Here is a 20,795-nt window from a genome sequence, read left to right on the forward strand (position 1 = left end):
TTTCCTCCCGACTCCCATAAGACATGCGGGTTTGCAGGTTAATTGTCTTTTGTAAATTGCCTCTAGTGTGTGGGATGCGAATGGCGGATAACATAGAACGAATATGAACGGGTGAGCGATGGTCTGCACGGGATAACATAGAACTAGTGTGAACGGGTGATTGATGGTTGGCACGGGATAACATAGAACTGGTGTGGACAGGTGAGCGATGGTTGGCACGGGATAACATAGAACTGGTGTGGACAGGTGATTGATGGTTGGCACGGGATAACATAGAACTGGTGTGGACAGGTGAGCGATGGTCGGCAGGGACTTGGTGGGTTGAAAGAGGGCCTGTTTCCCCGCTATCTCTAAACTAAACTAAACTAAGAAGCCTTCTGGTCAGCGCAGTAGTGCCACGGTAGAGTTGCTGCCTCACAGCACCAGAGATCCAGGTTCCTTCCCGACTACGGGGGCTGCCTGTTTGGAATTTGTACTTTCTCCCCGTGGGTTTTCTCCGGGATCTCTGGTTTCCTTCCACACTCCAAAGACGTACAGGATTGTAGGCTAATTGGCTTGGTATAATTGTAAAATGTTCCTAGTGTGTGTAGGATGAGTGGATCGCTGGTCGGCTGCGGACTCGTTGGGCCGAAGGGCCTGATTCCGCGCTGTATCTCTAACCTAAACTAAACTAAGATGATTGGAGTAACTCAGCGGGACAGGCAGCATCTCTGGATAGAAGGAATGCATTGATTCGATCCAGAGATGCTGCCTGTCCCGCTGGGTTACTCCACCATTTTGTGTGTAAAACTAAGATGACTCTGAACTGACAGCCATATTTCAGGCTGGAGATCAGAACGGTTTTGTTCCACTTCCCCAGTTCAATCCAAAAGTCCTCACGCGTTGTGTTGTGTTCATTGCTGCAAGAAGCCACAGGTGGCATCGAGCGTTCTGGGGATTCCCTGTCCTAGAAACATAGAAACTTAGAAAAATAGGTGCAGGAGTCGCCCATCGACCAGCACCACCATTCAATATGATCTTCTTCTTGCGTTTGAGGCAGCAGAAGTTATGAAGCTGCTTCTACTTCTGCTGGTATTTATTCACAAAATGCTGGAGTAACTCAGCAGGTCGGGCAGCATCTCAGGAGAGAAGGAATGGGTCAAGACCCTTCTTCTACTTCTGCTGTCTCTGTTTGTTGTCGTTTGCCTGACAGGTCAGTTGATAGGGCTCACCACAGGGGAGGTGGACAACGTGAGGCCCGTTCAATATGATCGCGGCTAATCATCCAAAATCAGTACCCCGTTCCTGCTTTCTCCCCGTATCCCTTGACTCCTTTAGCCCTAAGAGCTAAAGAGTTAGATAGAGCTCTTAATGATAGCGGAGTCAGGGGGTATGGGGAGAAGGCAGGAACGGGGCACTGATTGAGAATGATCAGCCATGATCACATTGAATGGCGGTGCTGGCTCGAAGGGCCGAATGGCCTCCTCCACCTATTGTCTATTGTCTATTGAAAACTAGTCTCTTGAAAATCAGTACCAGAATGAAGAGACCACCAGCTACTGTCAATAAGTTGCATGGACTCCAACAACAGGGTCTTCTCTCTTTCTATAATGTCATTAAAAGGAACTGCAGATGCTGGTTTGTACCAGAGATAAGACACAAAGTGCTGGAGTAACTCAGCGGGTCAGGCAGCATCTCTGAAGAAAATGGATAGGTGACAATAGACAATAGACAATAGGTGCAGGAGGAGGCCATTCGGCCCTTCGAGCCAGCACCGCATTTAATGTGATCATGGCTGATCATTCTCAATCAGTACCCCGTTCCTGCCTTCTCCCCATACCCCCTGACTCCGCTATCATTAAGAGCTATATCCAGCTCTCTCTTGAAAGCATCCAGAGAATTAGCCTCCACTGCCTTCTGAGGCAGAGAATTCCACAGATTCACAACTCTCTGACTGAAAAAGTTTTTCCTCATCTCAGTTCTAAATGGCCTACACCTTATTCTTAAACTGTGGCCCCTGGTTCTGGACTCCCCCAACATTGGGAACATGTTTCCTGCCTCTAACGTGTCCAACCCCTTAATAATCTTATACGTTTCGATAAGATCCCCTCTCATCCTTCTAAATTCCCGTCGATGAAGACAGGTTTGTGGATCCTCTGCCTTCCACTTCTAAAGTCAACAATCACTTCTAAAGTCAACGATCTTATATGTTGCAATAAGATCCCCTCTCATCCTTCTAAATCCCAGTGAATACAAGCCTAGCCGTTTCAGTCTCCCCAGTCGCTCGGGTCAGAGATACTGGTCAAGGAGGCACGGTGGCGCAGCGGTAGAGTTGCCGCCTTGGAGAGCCAGAGACGGGGCTTCGATCCTGACTCCGGGCGCTGTCTGTACGGAGTTTGTACCTTATCCCCGTGACCTGCGTGGGTTTTCTCCCACACTCCTAGGAGCCAAGTCGAACTCTCTCTTGAAAACTAACGCCTCCTCCTCCTCTCCCTTTCCCTCCAGTGTACGGCGGATTGCCGGCCGGGTACGGACCCGTGGCGCCCACCGCAGTCCCCGGCGGCTTTGTCGGGTTCCCACAGCACCCGTTCTCGCAGCAGCAGCAGCAGCAGCAGCAGCAGCAGCAGCAGCAGGCCCAGCAGCAGCAGGCCTTCGCTCAGCAACAGTCCTACCCACAGCCGTTCCAGGTCCAGCAAGGATACAGCCAGCAGCAGCAGCAGGCCTTCGCTCAGCAACAGTCCTTCCTTCAGCAACAAGCCTTCGCACAGCAGCACAACGGTAACGCCCACACGTGCGATCCTCGGACCTACCTATACACTGCGATTTAGAAGGATGAGAGGGGATCTTATCGAAACGTATAAGATTATTAAGGGGTTGGACACGTCAGAGGCAGGAAACATGTTCCCAATGTTGGGGGAGTCCAGAACCAGGGGCCACACACAGTTTAAGAATGAGGGCTAAGGCCATTTAGAACGGAGATGAGGATAAACATTTTCAGTCAGAGAGTTGTGAATCTGTGGAATTCTCTGCCTCAGAAGGCAGTGGAGACCAATTCTCTGAATGCATTCAAGAGAGAGCTGGATAGAGCTCTTAAGGATAGCGGGGTCAGGGGGTATGGGGAGAAGGCAGGAACGGGGTACTGATTGAGAATGATCAGCCATGATCACATTGAATGGCGGTGCGTACAGGCTCGAAGGGCCGAATGGCCTCCTCCTGCACCTATTGTCTATATAGCTGTGTAGGAAAAAAAACTGCAGGTGCTGGTTTAAATCGAAGGTGGACATAAAATGCTGGAGTAACTCGGCGGGTCAGGGAGTATCTCGGGAGAGAAGGAACGGGTGATGTTTCGGGCCACCCATTCCTTCTCTCCCAAGATGCTGCCTGACCCTCTGAGTTACTCCAGCATTTTGTGTCTATCTACCTATAACTGTGCCTACCACCAGCTACCTACCTCTGCATCGGAAATTGGAGAAATTGTGATCGGCTCGGGGCACCGAGTTATAGGAAGGATGTTGTCAAGCCGGAAAGGCCGCAGGCATTCGGCACATTGGCCTTCATCGGTCAGAGTATTGAGCGCAGAAGATGGGCACAAAATGCCAGAGCTGCTCTCAGCGGCAGAGTTGCTGCCTTGCAGTGTTTACAGCGCCGGAGACCCGGGTTTCCATCCCGACCGCGGGAGCTGTCTGCACCGAGTTTGTACGCTCTCATAGAAACATAGAAAATAGGTGCGGGAGGAGGCCATTCGGCCCCTTCGAGCCAGCACCGCCATTCATTGTGATCATGGCTGATCGTCCACAATCAGTAACCCGTGCCTGCCTGCCTTCTCCCCATATCCCTTGATTCCGCTAGCCCCGAGGGCTCTATCTAACTCTCTTTTAAATCCATCCAGTGAATTGGCCTCCACTGCCCTCTGTGGCAGAGAAATTCCCCAAATTCACAACTCTCTGGGTGAAAAAGTTTTTTCTCACCTCAGTTTTAAATGGCCTCCCCTTTACTCTTAGACTGTGTGGCCCCTGGTTCTGGACTCCCCCCAACATTGGGAACATTTTTCTCCAGTCTAAGAGATATTGGCTGATGATATCGGGTGATCTGGGTGGTCGTGCTACCACGGGTGGCCATGAAGGAGTTACTCAGCGTGGGTCTTGAATACATTCTACTGTGTTTGGTGTCGTCTGAATGAAGACTGTCTGTGTTTCGGGGTGTTCTCTGAGTGCGTGTTAAATGGCCTGTCTCTTGTGTGTTGTCAGGAGCTGGATTTGGTGCGTTCGGACAGCCCAAAGTAATGCAGCGACCAATGGGGCCATTGATACAAGGAGGTGGAGCGCCCAGCAACCCTTTCATGGTAGGTGTGCCACCCAGTTTCCTTCCTGGGTAACCTTAAGGCGGTGCGATGGCGCAGCGGTAGAGTTACTGCCTTACCCGGGTTCCATCCCGACTACGGTGCTTGTTTGTACGGAGTTTGTATGTTCTACCCGTGGCCCGCGTGGGTTTTCTCCAAGATCTTCAGTTTCCTCCAAAAACATGAAGGCTTGTAGGTTAATTGGCTTGGTGTAAATGTAAATTGTCCCCAGTGTGTGTGTATGATAGTGCAAGTGCGCGGGGATTGCTGGTTGGTGAGGACTCGGTGGGCCGAAGGGCCTGTTTCTACCCTGTGCATCTTCACCGAGAGGGACAGAGAGAGAGAGAGACAGAGTATGAGAGACACAGAGAGAGACAGAGTGAGAGACAGACAGAGGGTGAGAGACAGAGAGTGAGGGAGAGAGAGAGAGAGAGAGAGAGAGAGAGAGAGAGAGAGAGAGTGAGAGACAGAGAGAGAGACAGAGAGAGAGAGAGAGACAGAGAGAGAGCGAGAGACATAGAGACAGACAGGTAGGGAGGGACAGAGAGGAACAGAGAATGAGAGACAGACAGACAGAGACAGACAGACAGACAGAGACAGACAGACAGATAGTGAGAGACAGACAGAGAGTGAGTGAGAGACAGAGAGAGAGACAGGGACAGAGAGAGAGACAGTGACAGAGAACTCAAGAGGCTGTAGCTGAGGTGTTGTGAGTAAAATGGGCAGGACAAGCATCCAAATGGCCACCACAAATAGTGCTGGAGTCACCAACGTGTTGCAAAGGGACAGGATTTCCAAACTGTTAACCTGCAAGTCGAATCGGTAGTAAGGAAGGCGAACGCAATGCTAGCATTTATTTAGAGAGGACTAGAATATAAAAACTGGGATGTAATGCGTGAAGCAACCTGTCATGCTACATTTGTGGGGTATTGTGGGCAGGTTTGGCCCCGCATCTGAGGAAAGATGTGGAGGGGTTTCTTCAGCAAGAGTGGAATTAACTGCCACAGATGGTGGTGGAGGCCAAGTCAATAGATTTAGATTTAGAGATACAGCGCGGAAACAGGCCCTTCGGCCCACCGAGTCCGCGCCGCCCAGCGATCCCCACACATTAACACTATCCTACACGCACTAGGGACAATTTTTACATTTACCCAGTCAATTAACCTGCAAACCTGCACATCTTTGGAGTGTGGGAGGAAACCGAAGAGCTCGGAGAAAACCCACGCAGGTCACGGGGAGAACGTACAAACTCCGTACAGACAGCGCCCGTAGTCAGGATCGAACCTGGGTCTCCGGCACTGCATTCGCTGTAAGGCAGCAACTCTACCGCCGCGCCACCGTGCCGCCAAATAAATAAATAAATAAACAATAATTGTGCAAACACAAAAACAAATACCCCCAGGCCTAGTTCGGAACCCATTTGGAGGTTGTGGTGTTTAATAGTTTGATGGTTGTAGGGGAAAAGCTGCTCCTGAGCCTTGACGTCACAGGTTTCAGGCTCCTGCACCTTCTTCCCGATGGCAGGGGTGAGATGAGAGCGTGGCCAGGGTGGTGCGGATCGCTGGCAATGCTGGCTGCCTTTTTGAGATGGCGGGGAGGTCAGTGCCCGTGATGGACCGGGCAGTGCCCACCACTTTTTGCGATCGCCTTCGTCCCTGGGCGTTCGAGGTGCTGAACCAGCCCGCGATGCAACCGACCAACAGGGACCATCGCGGTCCCTGTTGGTCCCAGAAGACAGACACAAAACGTTGGCGCAACTCAGCGGGACAGGCAGCATCGTGGAATTCATTGCCACAGAAGGCCATGGAGGCCAAGTCAATGGATATTTCTTTAGGCAGTGATAGAGAGATTCTTATTCACAACATGCTGGAGTAACTCAGCGGGTCAGGCAGCATCTCGGGAGAGAAGGAATGGGTGACACCAATCACCTTCGATTTGTACCAGCATCTGCAGTTATTTTCTTACACTAGAGAGATTCTTGATGAGTGCGGGTGTCAGGGGTTACGGGGAGAAGGCAGGAGAATGGGGTTAGGAGGGAGAGATAGATCAGCCGTGATTGAATGGCGGAGTAGACCTGATGGGCCGAATGGCCTAATTCTGCTCCCATCACTTGTGAACCCATCTCTGGTGAGAAGGTAAGGGTGGCGTTTCTAAACTTCGACCCGAGATGCTGCTTGTCCCGCCTGCTGAGTTACTCCGCCATTTTGTGTCTATCTTCGGCATAAGCCAGCATCTGCAGTTCCGCTGGTCCCAGGCCACTCCCGCCCAGTGCGTGACCCTACCAGGTGGATTAATCGCCCTCTGCTTTCTCTCCGCAGACTGGAGCGCCGCCGGGACAGTTTGCAGCAGGAAACACATCCACCAACCCCTTCTTATAGTGACCTGTAGTACTTCCAGCATGTGGCTCTTCCAGGATGGCCTTAAAGCACGTCGACCAACAGCTGTAACATACGCGAGCGACGCCAGTACACACGTTTCTATACTTTGGTGGTGACGGGGAGGGGAGGGGGGGGTTGGGGGGGGGAGATGTTGGGAGAAAGCAAAGCATTGGAAAATATTGCTCCTATTGTAATCGTTCAGCCAATCTGCGATCAAATACCAGCGCAGGCTATATTGTGGGGGGGGGGAGGGAGGGGTCTCTGGACACAGCTCTGGACACTGAAGAGTGAAGGGGAGCCGAGATATTTGCGAGCTGTACCTCAATCGGGCTGTGGAGGAGTGCGGGCAGGGAAGGAGGTGAACGGGGTTTCATTTACCCGTTGGTCGGGGGTTATCAATCCCACTCTCACGGCGAACGTTTGGGGCGGCATTTCCCTCGAGGCGCCGAGACCGCCCGACTTCTGCCCGGCTAATCCGTACTTCATCGCAACGAGGGCAGGGTTTGGGGAATGGGGGGGGGGGGTGGAAAGGGTTGCCGTTTGACAGAGAAGTCTCCCCCGTGAAGATGCTCCGAGAACGGCCCGTTGAGGAATGGCAAAGTCCCCTACGTGAGGCGGGGGAGGGGGGGGGGGGGGGGGGAAGAGCGTCTGACCGACACTTGGCGTCTCTTGTTCATCAAACGGCGGGTCTGGGGATCGCCCGGTTTTTCCCCGACCCCCTGCAGGCCCTGGGTTGGACCGTAGGCTGACTTGGTTCCCAGTGGTGATGGTAGACAAGGACTTGCACCCCCTACCTACCTCCTCCCAGCCTGCCCTGCCCTCGTTTCCTCCCCACACAGGCGATTCATCACTTCGTCCCGCCCGCCCGCCCCCCCCTCACCCGCTCCCTTTGCCCCGTTACTAACCCCCCTGAGGCCACTGTCTTCCTTGTGTCTCATTCCCTCCCCTTCCTCCCCACAGATGTTTCATTATTTCGTCCTGCCCGCCTCCCTGCTCCTTCCCGATTTCCTAGTGACTTACTTCCTCCCCTCCCCCCAAGGGCTACTGTCTTTCCTATGCCTCATTCCCCCCCCCCCCCCCCCCCCCACACACATCATTTCATCCTGCTCGCCCCCCTCTCACCCCTTCCCTTTGCCCTGTTACCCCCCGCCACAGTCTCCTACAGACGTTTCATTCTTCCCACCCACCCTCCCTCTCGCTTTTCCCTTTGCCCCATTACTTACCCCCCCCCCCCCAAGGGCGCTGTGCCTCGTTCCCTCCCTTCTCCACACAGTCCCCACAGACGTTTCATCATTTCATCCTGCTCGCCCCCCTCTCGCCCCTTCCCTTTGCCCCGTTACCCCCCCACCCAGGGCCACTGTGCCTCATTCCCTCTCCCACAGACGTTTCATCCTGTCCACCCCCCCCTCACTCCCCCTTTGCCCCAGGACCGTTGTCTTCCCTGTCGTCTGGCCGGCTGCTGTACTGGAAGCTCGGGCTTGTTTCTGTGTTTTTTTTAAATTGTTACACCGATTCCGCTGTGTTCTACTGTTCATTCAAAATATATATTTTGTTCATCAATCACCGCAGGCTGCAAAAACCCTCGTGATTTGGCTCCATCCGCAAGGCCGTCTCTCACCAGCACCCCACACGCTGTGCAGATGCACACAGACACTCACGCACACACTGACACACACACACACACACACACACTGACACACACACACACACACCCACTGACACACACACACATTGACACACGCACACACATACACACACACACTGACACATACACACACACACACACACTGACACACACACACATTGACACACGCACACACATACAAACACACCCCCACTGACACATACACACACACACACACACACATACACACACACACACACACACACACACTGACACATACACACACACACACACTGACACACACACACACACACTGACACATACACACACACTGACACATACACACACACACACACTGACACATATACACACACACACTGACACACGCACCCACATACGCACACACCCCCACTGACACATACACACAAGCGCACACACACACACACACACCCACAGACGCACCCACACAGACACGCACATACTGACACACACACACACACGCATACACTGACACACACACACACACACACACACACACAAAGGCACACACGCACATACTGACACACACAGACACACACACACACTGACACACACATACACACACACACACTGACACATACACACACACACTGACACATACACACACACACACACTGACACATACACACACACACACACTGACACATACACACAAGCGCACACACACACACACCCACAGACGCACCCACACAGACACGCACATACTGACACACACAGACACACGCACACACTGACACACACATACACAAAGGCACACACGCACACACTGACACACAAACACACACACACACATAGGCACACACAGCCACACACTCCAGATAGGTGTGCACACACACGGGTATATACACAAACACACACAGCTATATGCATACGTGTACACACGCACACATTCACCCACAAATAGGTGTACACGCAAACATACTGAAACACATGCAATTGCATGCACTTGAACACACGCAGACACGCACCACACATGCAGAAGCACACACACACAAACAGGCATGCGCACATACACGCGCACACACCACACATAGGCACACGCGCGCACACACAGACACAACACAATCGTGGTCACACAGACACACACAGACGTTTCATCATTTCATCCTGCTCGCCCCCCTCACACACAAACAGTCTCGTGAACACAGGCACAAGCACACTCACATACAGTCTCACACGCGGTCAGACATACACACGGCGCACACCTCACGCACAACACTCCTTATCCTGTGTCGAGTACCCTGCGGCCTTGTCACAGTCTGTGCTGCACTTGACATCAGCACCATCATGATCCTAGTTTCACCGCGGTTGCCATGGAGACAGGCCTAGCGTCACAGAGGAGCCTGTGTTGAGTACACTGCGGCCTCGTCACAGTCTGTGTTGCACTTGACATCAGCACAATCGTGGCCTTGGTTTCTCTGCAGTTGCCACGGAGACAGGCCGGGCCTAGCGTCACAGAGAAGCCTGCGCTGAGTCCACTGGGCCTCGCCACAGGCTGTGTTGCACTTGAACGTCAGCACCATCATGGCCCTGTTTTCTCTGCAGTTGCCACGGAGACAGGTCGGGCCTAGTGTCACGGAGAAGCCTGCGTGCTAAGTAGACTGCGGCCTCATCGCAGTCTATGAGTTGCACTTGACGTCACCACCATCGTGGCCCTGTACACAAGAAACCTGACCTACAGCACGGACCCAACATCATAGAAGCAGCCCTTTCTCCAGAAATGTGGAAGACATTGTGGATGAGATACTATCCAAGCTCTGTGAAAAACACTTGCTTCTCCCAGTCACGTAAACCTTCTATAAAGGAGTCCTCCATGGAAATTGTAACCAAATGCATCCACTCTCTCCGTACGCTTCAACTCAACAAAAGGAATCATTGGGACGGGCCAAAGGGCCTGTCTCCGTGCTGGAAAAGTCTTATGATTTAAATGTTCAAACTATTTAATAACAGTCCGACACTTAGTCATTTCTGCCATATACTGGCTGGATACTGGAGTCTTAGGATCTTGTTGGAGAGTAGGGTTGCCAACTTTCTAACTCCCAAATAAGCGCCCCACGTGACCTCACCCAGCCAGCGGCAATGTGCTCCCGCTCCACCAATGGCGGCTGCCTGGGCCAGGAGGCGGGTTGCTACGCAACCTCTGTTAGGCGGACACACTCTCCCCGGTTCCCCGAACACACCCCGTTAGCCTACACTGCCCGGGCCTGCAGTGTCCGTACCTACAGCGCCCACCCCCCGAGCCTAATACAGGACAAGGGCAGTCCCGTACCGGACAAACAAATCCCAAAATGTGGGATGTCCCGGCTAATACGGGACAGTTGGCAACCCTATTGGAGAGATAGGGAAAGGCTTGAATCTCTGGAGATGGAGGGTCGCTAACAAGTCTGACATTTACTGTCTGCTGCTGCTTGGCTCGGTGTGATGGCGATGGGATTTTTAAAATTCCTTGTAGTGATTTTCGCGGATGAAGGGTTCAAGTTCGAGACAAAGTAGTGCGTGGCTCGGGAGTTGTCGGGCGAGTTGTATTTCCCTTTTGTTTAACCGCTCTGCACAATCCAAATCTGGCTTGTTTGGATCAGGTATCAGTTGACCATTGTTATATGACTCTGAAAGTGAGGATTGGCATTCTTCTCCCCCTCCGCTTCTGTGCCCCATCTAGATTGCACCTATTTCCCATTCAACCTACATTCCTTCCTATGGCCTCACAACTCTTCAATCCTTCTGGCTCACATCTTTAGTTTTTTAATCTCTGGCCTTTGTTTCAACCATCTGCCTATCAACCCCCCCGCTCATTCCCACCTATTCAGTTTTAGTTTATTGTCACGTGTACCGAAGTACAGTGAAAACCTCTTGTTGCGTGCTAACCAGTCAGCGGAAAGACAATACACGATTACAATCGAGCCGTCCACAGTGTACAGATACATGATAAGGGAGTAACGCTTAGTGCAAGGGAAAGCCATTCACGTTTGATCAAAGATAGTTTGAGGGTCACCGACGAGGTGGACAGTAGTTCAGGACTGCACTCTAGTTGCGGTAGGATGTTTCTGCCAGGCCATTCTCCCCACCCCACCCCCCCACAATCAGCCTGGAAACATCACCCATCCATGTTCTCCAGAGATGTTGCCTAAGTCCAGCACTGTGTGTCCTCCATCGGCACTCATGAGACTCGTGAGGCTAATGCACGATAGAAAGCAATCCAAGATGAGCCACAATCTTTGGTACTGCCGCGTAAATACAATCCTTAGCTGATTTCTCAACCCCATTTTCGCTCTTTGCCCAAGGCCTCTTAAGTTGTGAGCGTTTTCAGCGTAACAGAGGAGTGCTGGAAGTGCTCAGCAGGTCAGGCACCCTGTGGGGAGGGAATGGACTGAGAACGTTTTGGGTGGTGACCTTCTTCAGACTGATTAGTCCTGACCCAAATCATCACAGTGCGCAGCGGTAGAGTTGCTGCCTTGCAGTGCCGGAGACCCGGGTTCGATCCCGACCACTGGCGCTGTCTGTGCGGAGTTTGTACGTTCTCCCCGTGACCTGCGTGGGTTTTCTCCGAGATCTTCGGTTTTCTCCCACACTCCAAGAATGTGCAGGTTTGTAGGTTAATTGGCTTGGTAAATGTTAAAATTGTCCCTAGTGTGCGTAGGATAGTGTTAATGTGCGGGGATTGCTGGTCGGCGTGGACTCAGTGGGCCGAAGGGCCTGTTTCCGCGCTGTATCTCTAAACTAAACTAAAAAAAAAAATCATCCATCCATTTCCCTCCCGAGATGCTGCCAGACCTGCTGAGTTCCACCAGCACTGTGTGCTCAGCTCATGATTCCAGCATCTGCAGTCTCCTGTCTCCCACCGGTTCGAGATGACCCTACCAGGACTGGGCCTCGTGACTTCCTGCCCCTTGGAGCCGATTACAGACGTGGACAGTTTGGTGAGCAGGTGTAGGCAGTATCATGGCGGGACATCTCAAACTGTGGTGGGCACGGTGGCACAGCTGGCAAAGCCGCTGCCTCACTCCGCCAGAGACCCGGGTTCGATCCTGACCTAGGGTGCTGTCTGTGTGTGTGGAGTTTTTACTTCGAGCCAGCACCGCCATTCAATGAGATCATGGCTGATCATTCTCAATCAGTACCCCATTCCTGCCTTCTCCCCATACCCCCTGACTCCGCTATCCTTAAGAGCTCTATCCAGCTCTCTTTTGAATGCATTCAGAGAATTGGCCTCCACTGCCTTCTGAGGCAGAGAATTCCACAGATTCACAACTCTCTGACTGAATTTTTTTTTCCTCATCTCCGTTCTAAATGGCCTACCCCTTATTCTTAAACTGTGGCCCCTGGTTCTGGACTCCCCCAACATTGGGAACATGTTTCCTGCCTCTAACGTGTCCAACCCCTTAATAATCTTATACGTTTCGATAAGATCCCCTCTCATCCTTCTAAATTCCAGTGTATACAAGCCTAGTCGCTCCAGTCTTTCAACATATGACAGTCCCGCCATTCCGGGAATTAGCCTAGTAAACCTACGCTGCACGCCCTCCATGTGACTGTGTGGGTTTTCTCCGGGTGCTCTGGTTTCCTCCCACTTTCCAAAGACATGCGGGTTTGTAGGCTAATTGGCTTCTGTAACATTATAAGTTGTCCCTAGTGTGTAGGATAGAACTGGTGTACAGGTGATCGCTGGTCGGCATGGACTCGGTGGGCCGATGGGCCTGTGTCTACGCTGTGTCTCCAAATTAATCTAAACTCCAGTCTTGCCCAGTCTGAGGAAGGGTCCCGATCCAAAACATTGCTTGCCCATGTTCTCCAGAGATGCTGCCTGACCCACTGAGTTACTCCGGCATTTTGTGTCTATCTTTACAAGGCTGTTGCCCTGTGTCGAGCTTAGGCGGCACGGTGGCGCAGCGACAGAGTTTCTGACTCACAGCGCTAGAGACCCAGGTTCGGTGCTTGTCTGTATGGAGTTTGTACGTTCTCCCCTTGACCTGCGTGGGTTTTCTCCGGGATCTCCGGTTTCCTCCCCCACTCCAAAGATTTATAGGTTAATTGGCTTGGTATCATTGTAAAACAATAGCCCCTCGTGTGTGTAGGACAGAGTTAATGTGTGGGGATCGCTGGTCGTCGCAGATTCGCTGGGCCGAAGGGCCTGTTTGCACGCTGTATCTCTAAACTACATACTCCCAACTCGTATGTCCTTGGATACTGGTAGCTCAGGCAAGCGTCGTCTACTTGAGAACTGTTTTCCTCCTTTACAAATTGCTTTTAAAAATGTAGTTTGCACCATAGAACCTTTACACAGGCACGTACAGGAAGGAACGGCAGATGCTGGTTTAAACCGAAGATAGACACAAAACGCTGGAGTAACTCAGCGGGACAGGCAGCATCTCTGGAGAGAAGGAATGGGTGAGGTTTCGGGTCAAGACTCTTCTTCAGACCCGTCAGGTCAAACGTCCTTTTATTCTGAGACCAGTCGGGTCTGAAGAAGGGTCTCGACCCGAAACGTCATCCTTTCCTTCGCTACAGAGATGCTGCCCGTCCCGCTGAGTTACTCCAGTTTTTTTGTGTCTTTACAAAGGCCTACCAGATACTTTTTAAAGTACCTCCCCCGCTCACGTTTTGTGTTCACATCCCATTCCAAAGACAAGTACGTTAGCTAGACTGATGCACATGGGTCTGAAGACGGGCCTCGACCCGAAACATCGCCCATTCCTTCTCTCCTGAGACGCTGCCTGACCTGCTGAGTTACTCCAGCATTTTGTGGAAAAAAAACTTCCACACGTGTACAACTGTACCTAGGGGGTGATGACCCTCTGAGTTGGGCTATGATCTTAACTCAAGGTCTTCCTCTGGGATAAATGCCCAGACTTTAGAGAAGTCCAGGGGAAGTTCCCTCTGTGTCTTTCCCCAGAAAACACTCATGACAAGGTTGGGCTTTTCCGATGTGTTCATCAGTCATAGCAGCAGAATTAGGCCATTCGGCCCATCATGTCTACTCCGCCATTCAATCGTGGCTGTTCGATTTATCTTTCCCTCTCAGCCCCATTCTCCTGCCTTCTCCCCATAACTCTTGATACATTTACCAATCAAGAATCTGTCCCTCTCCACCTTAAAAACACCCAATGGCTTCCAAAACCATCTGTGCCAATGAATTCCACAGATTCACCACCCTCTGACAAAAGAAATTCCTCCTCATCTCCTTCCTAAAGGAACGTTCTTTAATTCTGAGGCTGTGCCCTCTGGTCCTAGACTCTCCCACTAGTGGAAACAGCCTCTCCACATCCACTCTATCCAGACCTTTCACTAGTTTTAATGAGGTCCCTCCTCATCCTTCTAAATTCCAGCGAGCACAGCTTCATACTGGTAGTGTCTTCACAGCGGTAGAGTGTGTGTTTCCTCCGGGTGCTCCGGTTTAGACAATAGACAATAGGTGCAGGAGGAGGCCATTCGGCCCTTCGAGCCGGCACCGCCATTCAATGTGATTATGGCTGATCATTCACAATCAGTACCCCGTTCCTGCCCTCTCCCCATACCCCCTGACTCCGCTATCCTTAAGAGCTCTATCCAGCTCTCTCTTGAATGCATTCAGAGAATTGGCCTCCACTGCCTTCTGAGGCAGAGAATTCCACAGATTCACAACTCTCTGACTGAAAAAGTTTTTCCTCCTCTCCGTTCTAAATGGCCTACCCCTTATTCTTAAACTGTGTGGCCCCTTGTTCTGGACTCCCCCAACATTGGGAACATGTTTCCTGCTTCTAACGTGTCCAACCCCTTAATAATCTTATACGTTTCGATAAGATCCCCTCTCATCCTTCTAAATTCCAGTGTTTACTCCCACATTCCCATGACGTACAGGCTTGCAGGCTAATCGGTTTCTGCGAATTTTCCCCAGTGTGCAGGATAATGTTAGTTTAGTTTAGAGATACAGCGCGGAAACACGAGTCCACACCGACCAGTGATCGCCGCACTATCCTACACATACTAGGGACAATTAACCCTTACACCAAGCCCATTAACCTACAAACACGCACGTCTTTGGAGTGCGGGAGGAAACCGAAAATCCACGCAGGTCACAGTGAGAACGTACAAAGTCCGTACAGACAGCACCCGCAGTCAGGATCGAACCCGGGTCTCCAGCGCTGTAAGGCAGCAGCTCTACTGCTGCACCTAGTGTACGGGGATCGGTGGGTCGAAGGGCCTGTTTCCATGCTGTATCTCTAAACTGAATTGAACTAAGCTACAGTGTGGAGGGTCTTGATTGTGAACGGTGCTGTGCACTTGTGAGTGCTCCCTCCATATCCCTATTCATCTAATAATTGGGACTGGGATGGTACCAGCTTCTATTGGTACTGTAGACGGCCACAAAACGCTGGAGTAACTCAGCGGGACAGGCGACGTTTCGGGGGTCGAGACCCTTCTTCAGACTGAGAGTCAGGGGAGACATCGAGATATTGAAGGGTAAGGTGTGAAAACGGAGAGATCAAAGGAGATGAGGCCCAAGGAAAATGCGGAATAGATCAACGTCAGCTGAAGGGAAGGTGGATATACAGAATAACATTTAATCAGGAGGTCAGTCAAACTAGGATGGGGGAGGGATGGGGAGAGGGAAAGCAAGGGTTACTTGGTGTTAGAAAAGTTAATATACCACTGGGTTGTAAGCTGCCCAAGCGAAATATTCTATTGGTAGTTTGGTTCAGCTGTATACAGAATGATGTCAAAAGTTTGCCTCTTTTGGAGAGTAGGTCTTGTAACCTCATGCATCCTTATCAGTTCGTGCTTTACTCTGTGTCTAACCCGTCCTGCCCCTGCCCTGGGTGTGTGTGTGTGTGTGTGTTACGGGACAGTGCAGAGGGAGCCTCACTCTGTGTCTAACCCGTCCTGCCCCCTGTCAAATAAAGACAAATACAGAGTAGTAACAAAATCAAGACTGCCATCAGCAGTTTACAAACAGCATTCAAACAGTTATCAGATTAAAAATGTCGTCAACTTTATCTAAAATACACTCGACCCTTCGCGGCAGCCAGCATTCACGAAAGAATTCATTCGAATTGAATTGAATACGTTTATTGGCCTAGTATGTACACATACAAGGAATGTGCCTTGGTGCTCCGCTCGCAAGTAACAACACGAACACACAGTAAACAATGAAGAATAAAGCATAAAACATTATGGTTTAAACACGTGAATGAAATAAACCAGAGCAAAAAGAGGCTACAGACTTTTGGTTGTTGAGTAGAGCTACTAGCGGGAAAAAGGTGTTTTTATGTCTGGCTGTGGCTGCTTTGACAGTCCAGAGTCACCTTCCAGAGTGAAGTGCTTCAAAGAGTTTGTGGCCAGGGTGAGAGGGGTCAGAGGCCGCCAGAGTCCCCGTGGACACAGCGTGCGTGTTCCCTCTCCGGGGACACACGAGCACGTCCGTAGGCCCGGAAGAGGGGGCAGGCGGTCAACTCGGGCAGAACCCTCCACTGCCTGGACCCGCGAACGGCCATCTTGGCCAGGCCCAGGAGCAAACCGAAAGGAAGATTCCCGACCCTCCCCCCTCCGTGCCGGGTGATCAAAGATCAGGAACGCGGGGCTAAAGTGCAGCCCCTTCAGATACTCGGGGGGGGGGAGAATGCAGACGCTGGTCAAAATCGAAGGTAGACACAAAATGCTGGAGTAACTCAGCGGGTCAGGCAGCATCTTGGGGGAGAAGGAATGGGTGACGTTTCAAATATCACCCATTCCTTGTCTCCCGAGATGCTGCCTGACCCTTCAGATAATTGCTGTCCCTGCACTGGGAGTGTGTGTGATAGGGCGGTATCTAACCCTTGCTGTACCTGCCCTGCGAGCGTGTTGTACCGAAGCAAACCTTGGTTTAAATAAAAATCACTCGTTATCTCCATTCATTTACCTCTCTTCCTGTTAACGAGCACAAAAAGTATCAGTTACCCAAAAGGCAAAGAAAAAGGACAGAAAATGAGTTTGTTGAAATTGTTAAATCCTTGCACCTGTTGGACGTGCTCCATTTTGGAACTTTTGTGCTTAACCCTTGATCTAATCTATATATACTTTTTTTTAAAAGAAGCATGTAACTTATATAAATAATTACTTTGGGGTAATGGACAAGTTCAATTGCAGGGAAAAAACTGTTGAAAGATTGGTATCTTTTGCCTATTTTCGAACAAATCACATTTATTTTTTTCCCACTGCAGTAATAATAAATATATTCGATGATGAATACACTGCATAGTTTTATTTTTAATTTTGTTCTTGGTCTCGGTGTGCAGACTATGGGTCTTCTGGTGATAATGCAATGTTTTCCGATACCATGTTCAAAAGTGATTGGAGTGGATTTATGCCATTCGGCCCATCAAGTCCTACTCCTCCGTTCAATCATGGCTGATCCATCGTTCCCACTCAACCCCATTCCCGCGTCTTTCCCCTCGCAAACCTCATTCTCCTGCCTTCTCCCCTTACCAATCAAGGGTGGTCTTTGGGAGCGTGGGAGGAAACCGGAGCACCCGGACAAAACCCACGCAGGTCACGGGGAGAATGTACAAACTCCGCACAGACAGCACCCGTGGTCAGGATCAAACCCGGGTCTCTGGCGCTCTGAGGCAGCAACTCTACCGCTGTGCCACCTTTGTACTCAACTAAGATTGTCTTTATAAGTATAAGAAAATAACTGCAGATGCTGGTACAAATCGAAGGTGTTTATTCACAGAATGCTGGAGTAACTCAGCAGGTCAGGCAGCATCTCGGGAGAGAAGGAATGGGTGACGTTTCGGGTCGAGAGCTTTTTGTGTCTGCCTTCGGTTTAAACCAGCATCTGCTGTTCCTTCCTGCTGCAGGCATAAAAAAGGAATTTAGAAATGCAAACATACCTCAGTAGAAGCGACAATATTGAACCATTGAACGTTCGTGAGGTCACATTTAAGGTCATACGTAATAGGAGCAGAACGAGGCCATTCGGCCCATCAAGTCTACTCTGCCATTCAAGTAGGCTGTGAATCTGTGGAATTCTCTGCCTCAGAAGGCAGTGGAGGCCAATTCTCTGAATGCATTCAAGAGAGAGCTGGATAGAGCTCTTAAGGATAGCGGAGTCAGGGGGTATGGGGAGAAGGCAGGAACGGGGTACTGATTGTGAATGATCAGCCATGATCACATTGAATGGCAGTGCTGGCTCGAAGGGCCGAATGGCCTCCTGCACCTATTGTCTATCTCTCCCTCCTAACCCCATTCTCCTGCCTTCTCCCCATAATCCCTGACGCCCGTACTAATCAAGAATCTGTCAATCTCTGCCTCAAAAATATCCATCGACTTGACCTCCACAGCCGTCTGTGGCAATGAATTCCACAGATTCATCATGTGTCCAACTCCATCTCACCCCTTCCTTTGTCCCGCCCCCCTGACATCAGTCTGAAGAAGGGTCTCGACCCGAAACGTCACCCGTTCCTTCTCTCCTGAGATGCTGCCCGACCTGCTGAGTTACTCCAGCATTTTGTTGAATAAATACCTTTGATTTGCACCAGCATCTGCAGTTATTTTCTTATATTATATCACCCCATCCTGCCGTCAACGTACTCTGTATGTCCTCATGGGTTTAGGTCAAGTGGAGATTATTGTCTTATACACAAGCACTGATGAGGTACACAAGACCATAAGACAGGGGAGCAGAAGCAGGCCATTTGGCCCATCGAGTCTACTCCCTTCAATCATGGCTGATCTGTCTTTCCCACTCAACCCATAATCGCTGGAGTTTAAAAGGATAAGGGGGACAATAGACAATAGGTGCAGGAGGAGGCCATTCGGCCCTTCGAGCCAGCACCGCCATTGACCTTATTGAAACTTACCCGAGGGGAAGGTGAAAGGCCTAGGATAATGGGTGCAGGAGTCGGCCATTCGGCCCTTCGAGCCAGCACCGCCATTCAATGTGATCATGGCTGATCATCCACAATCAGTGCCCAGTGTCTGAGTCCTATCCCTGAACTCTACCTCCGCTACATTGGCGACTGCATCGGTGCTACCTCCTGCACCCATGCAGAACTCACGGACTTCATCAACTTCACCACTCATTTCCATCCTGCACTCAAATTCACATCACCAACATCTCCCTACCGTTTCTAGATCTCACCGTCTCCATCACAGGAGACAGACTATCGACCGACATCTACGACAAGCACATTGACTCCCATAGCTATCTAAACTACACTTCTTCCCACCCTGCTTCCTGTAAAGACTCTATCCCCTACTCCCAATTCCTCCTCCTGCGCCCGGGATGAGCTTTACTGTATCATCTGAGATGTCCTTGACCCAGTTCCCCTCTTCCGTTATAGATGAGGCTCTCACTAGGGTCTCCTCAATATCCCACAGCTCCGCTCTTGCTCCCCCTCTCCCCATTCGTTACAAGGACAGAGTCCCCCTCGTCCTCACCTTCCACACCATCAGCCGTCGCATACAACATATTGTCCTCCAACATTTTCACCACTTCCAACGGGATCCCACTACTGGCCGCATCTTCCCATCTCCATCCCTTCCTGCTTTCTGCAGAGACCGTTCCCTCCGTAACTCCCTGGTCAACTCGTCCCTTCCCACCCAAACCACCCCCTCCCCAGGTACTTTCCCCTGCAACCGCAGGAGATGCAACACCTCTCCCTTTATCTCCCCCCTCGACTCCATCCAAAGACCCCAATAGTCTTTTCGGTGAGGCAGAGGTTCATTTGCACCTCCTCCAACCTCATCTATTGTATCCGCTGCTCCAGATGTCAACTTCTTTACATCGGCGAGACCAAGCACAGGCTCGGCGATCGTTTCGCTCAACACCTGCGCTCGGTCCGCCTTAACCAACCTGATCTCCCGGTGGCTCAGCACTTCAACTCCCCCTCCCACTCCCACACTGACCTTTCTGTCCTGGGCCTCCTCCACTGTCAGAGTGAGGCCCAGCGCAAATTGGAGGAACAGCTCCTCATATTTCACTTGTGCAGCGGTATGAACATTGACTTCTCTAACTTCAAATAGCCCTTGCTTTCCCTCTCTCTCCATCCCCTCCCCCTTCCCAGTTCTCCCACCAGTCTGACTGTCTCCGACTACATCCTATCTCTGTCCCGCCCCCTCCCCTGACATCAGTCTGAAGAAGGGTCCCCACCCCAAATGTCACCCGTTCCTTCTCTCCAGAGATGCTGCCTGTCCCACTGAGTTACTCCAGCACTTTGTGTCTACCTTCGATTTAAATCAGCATCTGCAGTTCTTTCCTCCACACTAATCCCACCGCCCCCCCCACACTAATCCCACCGCCCCCCCACACTAATCCCACCGCCCCACCCCCCCACACTAATTCCACCGCCCCCCCCACACTAATCCCACCGCCCCCCCCACACTAATCCCACCGCCCCACTCCCCCCCCACACTAATCCCACCGCCCCCCCCCACACTAATCCCACCGCCCCACCCCCCCACACTAATCCCACCGCCCCCC

The 20,795-nt window shown here is 51.3% G+C and overlaps 1 protein-coding gene across 3 annotated transcripts in view; it reads left to right on the top strand.

Moving 5' to 3' along the window:
* Positions 1 to 13,743, top strand: part of LOC144609225 (arf-GAP domain and FG repeat-containing protein 1-like) — a 128,022-nt gene extending 114,279 nt beyond the window's left edge. For all 3 annotated transcript variants that reach the window (XM_078427644.1, XM_078427646.1, XM_078427645.1), the window contains 3 exons: positions 2,485 to 2,757; positions 4,227 to 4,321; positions 6,637 to 13,743. In XM_078427644.1, coding sequence (XP_078283770.1) covers positions 2,485 to 2,757; positions 4,227 to 4,321; positions 6,637 to 6,696 — 428 coding nt within the window. In that variant the 3' untranslated portion in view covers positions 6,697 to 13,743. The remainder of the gene's footprint in view (positions 1 to 2,484; positions 2,758 to 4,226; positions 4,322 to 6,636) is intronic.
* Positions 13,744 to 20,795: the final 7,052 nt, after the last annotated feature.

This window comes from Rhinoraja longicauda, chromosome 34, assembly GCF_053455715.1.
Source record: "Rhinoraja longicauda isolate Sanriku21f chromosome 34, sRhiLon1.1, whole genome shotgun sequence".
In the NCBI taxonomy this organism is placed as follows: Eukaryota; Metazoa; Chordata; class Chondrichthyes; order Rajiformes; family Arhynchobatidae; genus Rhinoraja; species Rhinoraja longicauda.